General features: G+C 38.9%; 1 protein-coding gene across 1 annotated transcript; it reads left to right on the top strand.

Annotated features, from left to right (window-relative positions):
• Positions 1–2,938: 2,938 nt before the first annotated feature.
• On the top strand, positions 2,939–4,009 carry LOC149153552 (uncharacterized). The gene has a single exon (XM_089443845.1). It carries the CDS (start codon positions 2,939–2,941, stop codon positions 4,007–4,009), a length of 1,071 nt encoding a protein of 356 aa, XP_089299971.1.
• The last annotated feature ends 10,908 nt before the right edge of the window (positions 4,010–14,917 follow it).

The following is a 14,917-nucleotide window of genomic DNA, read 5'->3' as shown; positions in this document are numbered from 1 at the left end:
GAAAGTCAGCAACTATATTTTGTTTTCCAGGTCGATCCAAAATAGTAATATTGAATTCTTGTAACAACAATAACCATCTGGTAATTCTACCATTAGTAATTGGTTTATTCATTAAGTACCTAATTGCAAAATGATTAGTATGTAAAAAGGATTCATAGCCAGCGATGTAATGTCTAAATGGATGGCATGGACAACAACTAAAAATTCATTTTCTGTTACAGTATAATTTAACTCTGCAAGAGTTAAATTTTTACTGGTATAATAAATGGCATAAGGAGTTAAATATTTCTGTCCTAGTACAACTCCTAATGTTGTATCTGAAGCATCTGTTGAAATGTGAAAAGGTAATTTCCAATTTGGCCCTCTTAGAATAGGTGCTTCAGAAATCTTTTCTTTCAATGTTTCAAAGGCTTTTTGGCAATCAGAACTCCAATTGAATTCACAATCTTTTGTGAGAAATTTAAAAAGTGGAGATGCAATTTTTGTAAAGTTTTCTATGAATCTTCTATAGTAACTAGTAAAACCAAGAAAACTTCTAACATCTTGTTGACAAGTTGGAATTGACAATTTAGAAATAACTTCTACTTTAGATGTGTCCACTCTAATTCCATTTCCTGAAATATGGTGTCCTAAAACAATCCCCTTAGTAAACATCATAAAATATTTTTCATGGCTTAATGAGAGATTTTCTTCCTTACATCTAATGAGAAAATTTTCCAAATTTTTAAGAGTTTCTTCAAAAGAATTTCCATAAACCGTAAAATCATCCATGTAAACTTCCACAAAATCATGAATTAGATCAGAAAAAATTCCTAAAAATTCCCTTTGGAATGTTGCAGGTGCATTACACAACCCAAAAGGAAGTACTCGGTAAGCATAGGTTCCCCATGGACAGGTAAAAGTGGTTTTATCTTGATCTTCTGGAGCTACTTGGATTTGGTTATATCCACTAAAACCATATAGAAATGAGAAATATTTCTTTCCTGCCAATGTGTCTAAAACTTGATCTATGAAAGGAAGTGGAAAGTGATCTTTTAAGGTAGCTTTATTCAATTCCCTATAGTCAATGCATACTCTCCATTTTCCATTCCTTTTAGGAACAATTACCAATGGTGAAACCCACTGGCTATCTGATATTGGATAAATGAAATTAACATTTAACAATTTTTGTAATTCCTCTTTAACAATTTCTCTCAAATTTAAATAGGTTTGTTAAACACAATTCCACTCATATGTACGCACGCTCCTGGCCTCTGCATCTGTCGACTGCACCAGCGCGCCCCTGGCCTCTGCGCCCTTCCGTTCGTCCAGCCTCAGTCAATGGAGGCCAGCGGGGACCTTGATCCCCCTCCTTCGCCGCCTCTGGAGGTGCTAGCTTTCAGATCAATGGTAGCCGCTGGCCCAAAGCGCCCTCCCTCAGCTATTCAACAGAAGTTCGTTAAGAAACTGGACACGATTCCATCGGTAGCCCTACCAGAAGAAGAAACCTGCAAAGCAGCTTTGAACCTTGCGGAGAGAGGCCTCATAGGTCAGTTCACGGGCCTCTGGCCATCTCCCAAGTCGGTTGATGAATGGACCCAAAGGAACTGGAAGCCCCTGATCAAAGAGGGAGTCAAAAGTTATTTTGTAGGTAAGGGTTTCTTTGTGTTTGTCTTCGAAAACCCAGATGACAGAGGCTTAATCTTTAGAAATGGACCGTATTTCATGGGACCCCAGGGTCTTTATCTGAACAAATGGTCTCCTGATTTCGATCCCACCCAGGACATCCCCTCTGTTGTCCCGGTCTGGGTTAGGCTCCCCCATTTGCCACTTCACTGCTGGAACCAAAAATCCCTTCAGATCATAGGTAATGCATTGGGAAAATACATAGATCAAGCTGCGAGAAAAGACCAGTATTCATGCGCCCGTATCTGCTTAGAAGTGGACCTAGAAGAGGGGTTACTGGAAGCTATCAAACTCACTGTAGCTGGGTGGACACATGTCCAGGAGTTGGACTATGAACAACTACCCTTTAAATGCAGACATTGCCATGGTCATGGACACTTTGCAAAGAACTGTAAAAAGAAAGCAGAGGAGCAAGTAGACAAACAGAACGGGGAACAATGGACTCTAGTCCAGAAAAATGCAACCTCAAAAAAAGGCACAGGCAAAGGCAACATGGACGGAGGCCCTAGCAGCGCCAAAGCCAACCAGGAAATGGAAGTAATTCCAAATGGGACAGAAAGTGCTCAGAACAATCAAGTAACCCTATCCCAGGAGAATGTAGAACAGGCAGACACTCCACCTTCAAACAAAGAGGAAGGGGAAGCAATTCAGATCGAGGCCATCCAAGGCAGTCCCTCCAATCCCTCATATGCAGAAATAGCAAGGAAAAAACTAGTTGAAAGCTCTGGTTCCTCAGAGGATGAAACCTACGAGTGACAAACGAAAAAAGCAGGAAGGAAATCCTGCAAAGAAAAGAGGGAGGAGGAGGCTGAACGACTCAAGATACAAGGAAGTCAAGCTACAATAGAAATGTCTATTAGACGAAATATCATACCAATGCCTTCCAAGGGAGGCCTCAATGCTCCCTTAAGTAAATAATGAATCTCGTCTCTTGGAACTGTAGAGGGCTGGGGAAGCCCTCCAAAACTGAACCAGTTAAGGATCTTATGAAAGCAGAACCCTCAGATATCCTCATGCTCCAAGAGACCAAAATAGAAGGCCAAGCCCTTCTAGAGATCAGCAGTTCAAAGTGGAATAAAAGAACAGGCAAAGCTGTCAGCTCAAGGGGAACTTCTGGAGGGCCGGCAACTCTCTGGAACGAAGACCTTTTTCATCTGAAAATCATCAGGAAACGCAGCACTGGATCTTTACGGAATTGATGCACAAAGCAAGTAATTTGTCTATTTCCCTTTTCAAATCTTTATGTCCCAGTTTCTTACTATGAAAAACGAGAATGCTGGAACTCCCTCTCCGCCTTTTTAGAGCAGTCGTCTCCCAGCAATATCATCATAGCAGGGGATCTCAACATCATTATGAAAGCAAAAGAGAAGAGGGGGGGTCAAGCAATAGAGACCCCATGCTAGACGTGGTGGAGGAGCTCTTTCAGCGCTGGGACCTTTTGGACTTCAATCCTGTCCGTGACATTTACACTTGGTCCAATAACAGAGTGGGAACAGATCACATCTCAGCACGTTTAGACCGATTCATGGTACAAAGCTCCATAATGATGAACAAAAAGATAATCATCACTAAAATTCTGCCTAAACTTGCTTATGATCATAAGCCTATTCAGCTCCTCTTGGAAGATGAAGAAGACCTGGGACCTATTCCGTTTCGGTTCAGCCCTCTATGGATCGAGAGGGAAGGTTTTATAGAGACAGTGAAGGCAGCTTGGGCCAAAACTTTCATGGGATCCCCAAGCTATGTCTGGGAGCAAAAGTTGAAAGCCACAAAACAGGCTCTGAAGAACTGGATAAAGAGACCAGCCCCCTCTCCTACCGAGCAAAGAAAGGAGTCAGTCCATTCATTGCAGACTCTGCAAATAGAGATGGAAAGCAAAGATATCACAGCAGAGTTGCTGGAAAAAGAAATAAAAGCCCAACGATCCACATACCAATCTTTCAGAAAGGAAGAAGAATACTGGAGACTCAAATCCAGAAGTTTGTGGCTTAAGGTTGGAGACCGAAACACCTCCTTCTTCCACCGACAATATAGAGCGAGATTGTCAAGGAACCACATAGCAGAAATCAAAACAGCTGAGGGAAATGTTTGCAAAGGATTTAACCAAGTCAAAGCTGCCGCCAAAACCCACTTTAGGAATCTATACAGAGAAGGAACTCACAGCAACAATGAGGAAGCCACTGACTTCATCGCTAACATCCCTTCTCTCATCAACCCTGAAGAAAACACAACTCTCTACAGGCCAATCACTGAGGAGGAAATCATAAACGTTATCTGGTCCATGGACGCAGACAAGGCTCCCAGGCCGGATGGATTTACAATCCATTTCTACAAAGCTTGTTGACATCTTATCAAAGCTGATCTCCACAAAATGATATGTTCGTTCATGAAAAAATCCAAGATAGGTGGAGGAACCAACTCCACTTACCTCGCCTTAATCCCCAAAGACACCAATCCGGAGTCATTCGCAAGATTCAGGCCCATTTCGTTGTGTAACGCTTCATATAAAATTCTGGCTAAACTGTTAGCAAATCGGATCAAGCCCTTGTTAAAAAGATTGATCTCCTCTCCTCAAGGTGGTTTCATGGAAGGCAGGCATATTCTGGATAATGTAATCCAAGTTCAGGAGACTATACACTCAAGCAAGCAGTGGAATGAAAAAGGTATGTTGATTAAATTAGACATGGCAAATGCCTTTGATAGAGTTGATCGCTCTTTCCTCAACAATGTCCTTCTCTCCTTTGGCTTTTCGACCCAATTCGTTAATCTTATTAAAGCTTGCATCGACAAACCATGGATTGCCCCTTTAGTCAATGGCTGCCCCACAAATTTCTTCCAAGCCCAGAGAGGTATCAGGTAGGGATGCCCTCTCTCCCCATTCTTGTACATCATAATGGCATATTCCCTCAGTCGTAAACTCACTGCTGAAAGACTAAAAGGAAACATTCTGGGTCTCAAACCTTCCCATGGAGCTGATGCCCTGAACCACGCTCTATTTGCCGACGATTCCCTTCTCCTTGGCGGAGCCTCCATCAGAATTGCCAAAGCCATTGACACAGTTCTCAGAAGTTATTGCAGAACCTCTGGGGCTTTAATCAATGAGAGAAAAAGTGAATTTTTCAACTAGAATATAGATCAGAGGGAACTCACTGGCATAACCACTCTCCTCATATTCAAAGGTCAAGTAACATGCGATAGATTCAAGTACCTGGGCCTTCCCATCATATCAGGAGCCAATAAAAGATCACTTTGGAGCGAAATAATCTCGAAAATTAAAACAAAAATTGCAGCGTGGGGAGGCTATTGGCTGACAAAGGGAGGCAAAGTAATTTTAATAAAAGCCATGCTGTCGGCGCTACCAATCTTCCAGGCAGCGTTTCTCCTAGCACCAAGAAATGTGTCGGAGCAAATCTCCAAACTGCTCAGAGACTTCTTGTGGCAGGGAGGTAAGGGTAACGAAAACAAAATACATCTGGTGAACTGGGACGTGGTGAAAAAAACAATGGCAGAAGGTGGGCTGCAAATTAGAGACCCAGCTCTCGTCAATCTAGCGCTGGGAGGAAAGATTTTGTGGAAGCTGATCCATGAGCCCTCTCATCCGGTTAGTGTCTTGCTGCGTACAAAGTACGGACCCAACAAATCCCTCAGCAACCTCCAGAACGCAAATACAGTAAACAACACGCAGGTGTGGAAATTATGCTGCAGAAGCAGCAAGTTCTTCAACAAACAGGTCTACAGGATCCCTGGCAACGACAAACGCACCCACCTGTGGCTCGACAGTATTATGGGGAAAGAACCTCTGAATAATAATGAGGACATAGCTGATCTCAGGGACTGGCTGAAGCAAGCAGGAGTCAACACCATATACGACCTTTCAAATTGGGATCAGCGTGGAGATTGGGCAGGATGGGATTTTCATGGAGTCCCAGCCCGGTTATCCCATCAACAAACCCTGCTTGAAGATCTGCTGGAGGAAGCAGCCCCTGTCAACAGATCCATGAAAGATAGTTGGGGTTGGGGTCAGTCCGGAGTCTACACCACAGCTGCAGGTTACAGAGCATTGCAGGCCTCAAGAAACAACAGACAAACACCGGCCTTTTGGAAGAATGTCTGGGACTCCCTAGCCTTACCAAAAGTGAATTTCTTCTTCTGGACTCTGGTCCATAATAAACTCCTAACTGGTGATAACCTGGAAAAAAGGAATATAGCAGGGCCGCACAGATGTGTGTTATGCAGCAACAATTTCGAAACAGCCCAGCACCTTTTCTTGGAGTGCAATTTTGCAAAAGAGGTATGGGGAATTATTTTACATGAATTTCAGATTATATTGCCTTCACAAATCTCTGTTGCAGATCTCTATGCCACATGGAGCCTACTCTATTCCCAACGCATCCCTTCCAAATCATTCTGGAGCAAAATTTGGACAGCACTCCCCAAATACGTTTGTTGGCAGCTTTGGCTGGCTCGAAATCAGCTGATCTTCAGAGAGATGAGGCACTCTCCGTTGCAAGTTGCTGCAAAAGCTAAATCCTTTCTCCTGGAAGCGGCCCAACAACAGTATTTCAAAGATGACCCTTTGTTACTGCCTGAAGAAAAAAGATGGCTAGGCCCGCTAGAGCCTTACCCGCGTAAGCATCTCCTCTCTCCTCAAAAGGCCAATCAGGAATGGCACATAAGAGACGAAGATGATAATTTTCAATCTTGGTGGCGGTCTCAAAACTTATCCACAATTTTCTTCGACGGAGTGTCCAAAGGTAATCCCGGCGCTGCTGGTGCTGGGGGGGTCATCTACTCTCCGGATGGGGTTTCAAAAGACTGTTTCAGCTGGGGATTAGGCCAGAAATCCAACAATCAAGCAAAGATTCTTGGGCTTCTCAAAGCTTGCCATATTGCAAGAGACAAAGGTGCCAAAGACCTGCAAGTTTTCAGAGATTCAGAGATAATAATAAAAAACCTAAAGTTGGGAATACTGTTTAGCAATGCCAGCCTCAACAAAATACTGGACAGATTGAAGAGAGTTCTCCTAGACTTTGACATGTGCAAGTTTTATCATATTCTTAGAAAGTCAAATAGTGAAGCCGATCAGATGGCAAACAAAAGCAGCTCTCTTATGAAAGGACTGCTAATTGTAAACAATGAAAGCTTTGTACAAATGCCCTGAAAATCTAGTAGATCATAAACAACAACAGGAAGAACTCTGCAATGTAATAGGGGTCGCTCCGGCAAAGACCCAAGATCTTTTCAAATAAATAAAATCCATAACCATTTCAGTTAAAAAAAAAACAATTTCTCTCAAATTTGGATTCATTCTTCTCTCATGTTGTCAGATTAGTTTAGCACTTTATTCAATATAAATATGATGTATACAAGTATTAGGATCAATTCCTTTCATGTCAGTATATTCCCATGCATAAGCAGAGGAATGTTCTTGTAACATCTTTATTAAATCTTTCTTTTGAAATTCTTCCAGATTATTATTGATATTCAAAGTTTTTTTCTGGAAAGATTTCTATTGAAGAGTTGCCAAATTTTTCCATAGAATGTAAAGATAATTGACGAGATGATAAATATTCAATATTGCATTGTTCTTGAAAACTTTGATTAGATTCACAATATGAGGAAGACTCATTATTTTCCATTAAATTCAAAATTTGATCTTCTTCATCTATTTATGAAGTAACAAAGATTGGTCGTATATCAATATCATCATCTATCCATTCTTCACTTTCTACTTCTATTGTTGTTTTTGCAGGAGGATATAATGTGAATTTATTTGTTGAACTTCCATAAAAAATAAACATATCACCAGATCTACAACTTATAAATGCATCAGCTATAGCTAACCATGGTCTTCCTAGAATCAATGGATGTCCTCCTAAAATACTCGTGGGGGTTAGAATCATAAAATCAACGGGATACTCCCAAGAATCTAAGGATACAAATATGTCTTCTAATACACCATCCGGTTTAATAGCAGATCTATTGGCTAATGCAACAATGTAGGTGTATATTGAATATTAGGAAGTTTCAATTGATTCATAGTTTGTTTACTCATGATGTTTATAACTGCTCCTAAATCAATCAATGTATTTGGAATTTCAATACCATTGATACATGTTTTCACAATGGGACTTCCTGGATCAAGGTATTTTTGAATTGTTGTTTTTCCCATCATGATATCTATAATTTTTCCAACTAATTGAATTCTTTTGATTTATTTTCTCTTTCTCCCTAGTCTTTTAATACTCAACTCCCTAATTGTCTTTGCAAAAATCAGTATTTCCTTAATGGCTTGTAGCAAAGGAATTTTTATACAAACATTCTTCAACTCATCTAACATATCATAATCAGGCAATAAAATCTGTTTTTCTACCCCTTCATCAATTTTTAATCTTTCAGGAAAAGGTGGTTTTGAAACAGATACTGAAGGTTGTTCCATAATAGGAGTTGGAATGTCATCAGAATGTGTAGGGGTGACTTGTTTTTGAAGTTTTTCTTTTTCATTGAGAGGCTCCTCTTTTTCAGAGGCATTTTCTTTTTTCAGATTCCTGAATAACAACTGTCGGGGACTTATTTTCCAATACTCTACCAGATCTAAGTTGGACATTGTTTAGATCTAGTGGAGTTATCATGTAAGTTTGGAAATTTTGTCCTTCCATATTGTAAACAGGTTGTGAATTTTTATTATTATTCAGATTTGGAAGTGGTTGAGCAGGAAATTGATTTGGTCTTTGCGGAAATGGTAATGAAAGTTGTGGATTTGGATTCTGAGGTTGAGTTGGTTGAACATGTTGAGGAAAATATTGTGGTGGAAAAACAATATAAGGTTGTTAATATTGAGGATATTTGTCATAAGGATTTTGCCATCCTTGTGCCCAAGGTTGAGGCCAAGATTGGCAAGGCATGGGTGCAGTCCAATTGTTTTGTGATGGTTGTGCAAATGCTTGAGGGTTAAATCCCTTAGTCATAATTGGTTGTGAATTTTTCCATGGTCTCTTAGGAATAAAACAGAGAGGATCTATCTGATTTGGTATCGTTTCCTCTTGATAAATTTCTTTAAGGCTTGGTATTGAAGGACATTATTTTGTATCATTATTTTTTGCACATATAACATAAGTTTCTACACTTTTTAAATCAAGAGGGAATTCTCTCATAGCATGTTTCTTTCTACATTTGGGACAAAAAATTGACAATGCAGCATTTTCAACATTTTTTTGTTTTGCACTTTAAGGGTATCTATTTGTTCACTAAGACTTCCCAAAATGTTTGTTTTAAAGTTGTCAAGAAAATTTCCTAATTCAACCCTACTTACAATCCCAACTGCAGATTTATTAATCCTAGACATGAGAGGATCTCTTGGATTTTTCCCAATTCTTGCCTTACCTCTTGAAATATGTATGCACAACTCACAAATGTCTCCAAATGATAATTGAGAAATATCTCCCTTACCCATCAAATTGAGGAGATCAATCCACTCATCTCTGATGGATTTTAATAAGAGAGCTTTCAAAGTTTCTTCATCTAGTTCATGCATTTTAGCCCTGATGATGAGTCTTGGTCTAGACTCGAAACATCGACAAAGAAAAATGAAAACTGTGGATTATCTGAGTTCAGATTCTAAAAAACCGAACCACAGAAATCTGCAATCCATCATTTTAGCCCTTTTAACATTATAAGCAAATCTTTCAATGAAATCTTCAATATTTTCATCTTCTTTTTGCATCATTTTAAAGACTTCATCCTTAAGATTATGGGGCATACAATAATCCTTATATTTCTCTAAGAATGTAGTTTTCATTTCTTCCCATGTTCTTATAGAGTGTGCTCCTAAACCCATGAACCATATTAATGATGCATCCTTAAGAGTTGCTCGAAACAATTTTAACTTTTGAGGGTCAAGCAGATAATCATAGGATCTATACAAGACTTCAAACTCAAAGAGAAATGTTTCGGGATCCTCACTTCTTAATCCATGAAAGTTTGGAAGGATGGAGGGTGATGTTTTTCATTGTCACTATTATATCTTCATCGAGGATAGGAAATACAAAGGGTTCTGGATCTCCCCTACCTCCTCCTATCCTTCTTCCTCCACCTCTTCCTCTTCCTCCACCTCTATTTCCTCCTCTTGCTCCTCCAATACTAGGTTGTTCACCATTAACATTATGTACCTCTCCTTCCCCTTCTCCAACGATTGTAGATTCTTCAGAACTAATATAAGGTTCCAAAATTGGGTTTTCTAGTTCTCCTTCTAGCTCTTCTAGTTCAGGTTCTTCTATCAATTATAATTTAAAATAAGTTTCTTCCTCCTCTTCTTCACTAGGGATCTCATGCTCTTGTCCTAGAAGTCCTTCTCCAATTGAAGATAGGAAAACTACACCTTTTGTTTGGGATGTAGGATCTTCTTCTTCTATTACTACTTCGGTTGATGAGGTTGGTGAATCTCTAGGTTGGATTTCAGATCTAAGTACCCCAGGAAGTTTATGTTTGCCTGTAAATGATGGAATATGAATTTGAATGGGTGGTGTGGCACTACAAGGTCGTGGTGGGGTGAGTGATGTTGTTATAATTAAACTTTTACCTCTACTTACAAATCTACCTCTAGAATCTATTTCCCTATTCATATCATTTTGTTTTTATAAAAAGAAAAGACTCTCATTTACACTTCCCCGGCAACGACGCCAAAATGTTTGGTAATTTAATTAACTTTAAATTACTTGCATAAATTATTTATCAGAGCTAGTAAGCTGATGAAGTGTAAGTGCATTGTATGTGCTAGAAGTCTTGATAATTCATGCCTCTAAATTAAACTGAGTTATCGAAATATAGATTCTAAATTAAGTTATTGGAATGCACATGGGTAGAGCAATTTCTCCTAGAAAATAAAATGAACACACTCTTTTATCAACTGCTTCAAAAGAAACTTTCACAACTCTGCATAAAAGTAAACCAATCCCACACTTATGAAAATTAATTCTAATTATGAAATCCACACAACTTATGAAAATCTTAGAATTATAAATCAATCTCACACTTGTAAAATTAAATTTAACTCAAAAAATCACGCACACACATTCTCTCTCTGTTGTATGTATGAATTATGCTTTAAAAGAATCTCTATTCTCTAAAGGAATCAAATTATCTATCATAATACCACACTCTTGCATGAAAATCCAAAATGAATTGAAAATATATTCTCACTTGCTCAAAATCATAAATCATTCTTGCTTGAAATAAAACATGTAATCAAATCCTATGTTTTTAAGAATTACAATTTTAATCTAAATCTAAACTCTTACTATTGTTATCATTACTCATTAAACTCAATTCATGTGCTCTTGAATCAATAAAGAAAATTAGTTAATAAGACAATCACACTACTGTTATTTAACTTAGAAATCAACAAAGGAAAACGATAAGGAAATTCTATAGGATGCATTCGGAAAATAAACTTACAAATTGTTATAAGGAAATTCACTTAGAAACATAAAAGAACCTTACTACTGGAGGGGGCCCTCCACAAGCAGATGGTCGCGAGATCCAATTGAACAATCAACTACGCATCGAAATAAGAAGGATTCTTTATAATTGAATTGAAAACAGAGTTTTAATTCTCACTTTCGCATAATAAAACCATTGTGTTTTTGCTTGCTTACGAATTCTTTTTATAAAGCCTGTAACATTAAATGTTCAGAGTTTCATGCCTAACTTCGCCTAACAAAATACTAAAATTAACTATGAAAGATATCGTAATGAAATCCGCTAACTATTTTCTATTTAACAGAGCAAATTGTTAAGCGTATATATCGTTCCTTGCTCACCTGTATAGCTGACAGAGTTGATTTTTGCCTTTGACCACGTAACTGGAAGATTTCTTGATCGATTTGGTTCTTGAAGGTAGGAAGGAATCGTGGAGTGCATTGATATCTATCTTCCCATATATTTCTCACTTCAGCTGGCACCTTAGAACCTATGAAACAACAGACTTAGTTGCAGAATCATCCCAATCCAGTAGCTAAAACAAATATTAGAATAATAATAAAGAAAATTATTGAAATTATGAAATAAAATACTTTCACATACTTGCCATGCTATGGATTTTGTGATTTGTTGCCCATTGAGTGATTATGATGATAAAAAAGGAGTAAAATAGGTGGAAAAAGGGTGTAAAAAAGAAGCAATTATGAGGCTCAATAGTTAGCCCCATTCACTGCTCACCGTGTGGCGTTGATGGATGACATTGGTGATGGGCATGTTGGAAGACATTCTATGAAATTTGAAGAGATTTTTGACAAAGATTCCATAGATGGGAATGGTGAATGATGACAATGAGATCGCATGATGATTAACGTTGATGCAAGATGATCTCAAAGATTGTGCAGGGACATCAAGCATCCTTGAGTCTTGAAACCCTCGCATACTGTCAAGGCATGTGTCTAGTCTAACCATGTCAAATTTCAACACATACAAGAATAGTTTGAATAAATTTCAACGTTGGCCCCATTCACTGCTCACCATGTGGCATTAGTGGATGACATTAGTGATGGGTATGTTAGAAGACGTTCCATGAAATTTCAAGAGAGTTATGATAAATCCATAAATCCCTTAACCCTTAAGCCTACATTGACCTTTAAATCCTTAAGCCCTAATCCCTAAAGTACCCTTAATCCCTCAACCCTAGTTAATCATTAATCCTTTAACGCAAAATCCTTAAATCCCCTAACCCCTAAGCCATCGACCCTTAAACACTTAATCCCTAATCCCTAATCCCTTAATCCATAAACCCCTATTCCCTAAGCACTTAAACATTAATCCCTTAACCCATAATCCCTAAGCCATTAACCATTAAATTACCTAACCCGTACATACCAAATCCCTTAGCTCTTGACCCTTAATCCCTTAAACCCTAACTCGTAATCCCTTAACCCTTAATCCATATACCCCAAATCCCTAAATCCCATAATCCTCAAAGCCCCTATCCACTTAACCCCCAACACCTCAATTAATTAACTATTTAGGCACATCTGACGCTAAATCTGGTGCTAAAAAGGGAGCTAACCAAGGCATTGATTTAGGCGTTAAAAGGGGAGATAAATTCAGTGTTATTACTAGTGCTATTTATGGCGCTATTAGCGCCTAAATGTTTTGGCCGATGCAAACAATGCAAAAAATAGCACCATCCCGATATAGCGTCGAATTTTTCAAAAAAATGGAGAAAAAGACACTAAAACAATGCTTGGAAGCAAAAAAAGGGAGCTAACCACAAAGATTTGTTGTAATGATACTCTACCATTTTACTATTCATTCCTTGGTTCGTTGGTTCTATATTGTATCACCCTTTGCTATTCACGTGGTTTTTAAACTTCATCTCTTTGAGTCTTGGTGTCTTTTATGTGTTGTCATACACACACATAAGTGTTAGATTTTAATAAAATTCAACGATATAATAAACATTATCACCTTGATTTGTTGATGGAACTCTATTGGTGTAAAGCTAGTTACAACATTACACCTCAGTCAGTGCATTAGCTTCAAGTAAATCATATAAATCATCAATATTATGCCACATGAAAATGTCACAATAAAATACACCAAGAAACACACATAATCAATACACAAACAACCATATTTCTAATGCTTGACACTAGGCTTCAAAACCTCACTGGATCTTCCAAAGTCCAGTGTCGAACCCTCGCTTGTTAGTTCTGCAATGAATCCCTTCCAATCCAAGTGTTGAACCTCAAAGCTCTAATACCACTTTGTAACATACCCCTTACTATCCCTAGCCCCAACTAAGGTTAGTTAGAGGCAGTTACTAAGATGACCTAATCTCCATGGTCCGGTTATGGAAATGGGGTCTAATTTTTTTCGCTTTCTTTTACTCTTGAGAAACTCAAAATAAATGATACCATCACGTTCATCTTGTCGAGATGATTTTAGTGATATAAATATTGCTCTAATCTAACTCCCGGATCCAAATATATGGCCATCCAAAGATTATCATTTTAATTAGTGCCACCTCAATGACCTGCTACGTAGTGCCCACGTGGCAATACCATTTGGCCTCTCACTGCCACATGGCAATGTTACCTAAGTTTTCAAATTGTTCATCCTGGTCACATAATACCCCACTATACAATGAGTGTGACCCAATCCATACATATATGCACTACCAGGGAGATATTGTGTGCCCTTCGGAAGCCACATCACCCTGGAAACACTCTCCCCATAAATAACTCTTGTCGCCCCTCACCATTCCTTCCAAGGATGACCCTTCTAGGATTATGTGGAATCCTAATAGTCCCTTCTCCACCATGTCCTTGTCTTATTGGCCACAACAACACTCACTGGACCCACTCCTTCCATGAGATCTTAGGGTTTAAATCTTGGATTTTTCTCATGCAGTTCCCTACCATTTTTCTAGGAACAAAATGTCAGGCTACATGGAGCTTGTCACGCCAACTGACACTTCAGCATGGCTCATCCAATTGATCGGTCCCACTCTTTTCCCCAAGAATAAAATCTCGAGAGTTTCCTTTGGATCTCCCTTCGAAATCTCCAAGTGTTGGGATATGTGGACGGTTTAGATGTTTGTGTCATTTGACGGCTGATATCTATCCTACCTATTCCCTTGGACATGGCTCCCGCTCATATGGCTCAAGAGAGAGAAACTCCTTTAACCCCCAACAATGATTCTTGACCTCTATGATTAGCACTTGGGAATGGTGCCTGATCTCACGACGTTTAAGCCTGAGACCCTTTTTTTTCTTACTCGTACGGGCCGTACTTCCAGCCCTGCCTCACTGATACATATGTGCACATTTGGGGATTTTTCACTCTCGACACTTTGATAACTGTTAATGCACATAAGTGGAGCCTTTGCCCAAGCCTCTGATGCATAGTTTGTAAATACATATAGGGGTATATGCAAGCCCCTCCGGGCTATCCTTCTTGTGCTTACCAAGGCCTTGGCCAAGATTGTGAATACGTAGATGATTAGACATACATATATATGTGTGTCTAAATACTATCCCTCTTGAGCTTTCAACATGGCTTGGTTTAACCCATGCAATATATATAGTGTAATAACCAATTCTTTCTAGTTTCGTAACTCATACACAAATACTTGCTCATTCATTTTCATTGTGGCCCATTAGATGAATTTTAAGCTCACAACAGTCCAAAAAGCTATAGGTCTCTGAGGCTAATGAAAAGCATAAGACACGCTTGGGGATACATGTAGGAATCCCTTTCA

The sequence above is a fragment of the Pinus tabuliformis genome, chromosome 9 (assembly GCF_031772625.1).
Source record: "Pinus tabuliformis cultivar Carrire ecotype Pingquan chromosome 9, CPIR1, whole genome shotgun sequence".
Taxonomy (NCBI): Eukaryota; Viridiplantae; Streptophyta; class Pinopsida; order Pinales; family Pinaceae; genus Pinus; species Pinus tabuliformis.
Note: the sequence above shows the minus strand (reverse complement) of the source record. Positions and strands in the feature narration are given on the sequence as shown.

Coding starts and splice junctions, on each gene's coding strand:
- LOC149153552 (XM_089443845.1), top strand. CDS start 2,939: ATGCTGGAACTCCCTCTCCGCCTTTTTAGAGCAGTCGTCTCCCAGCAA.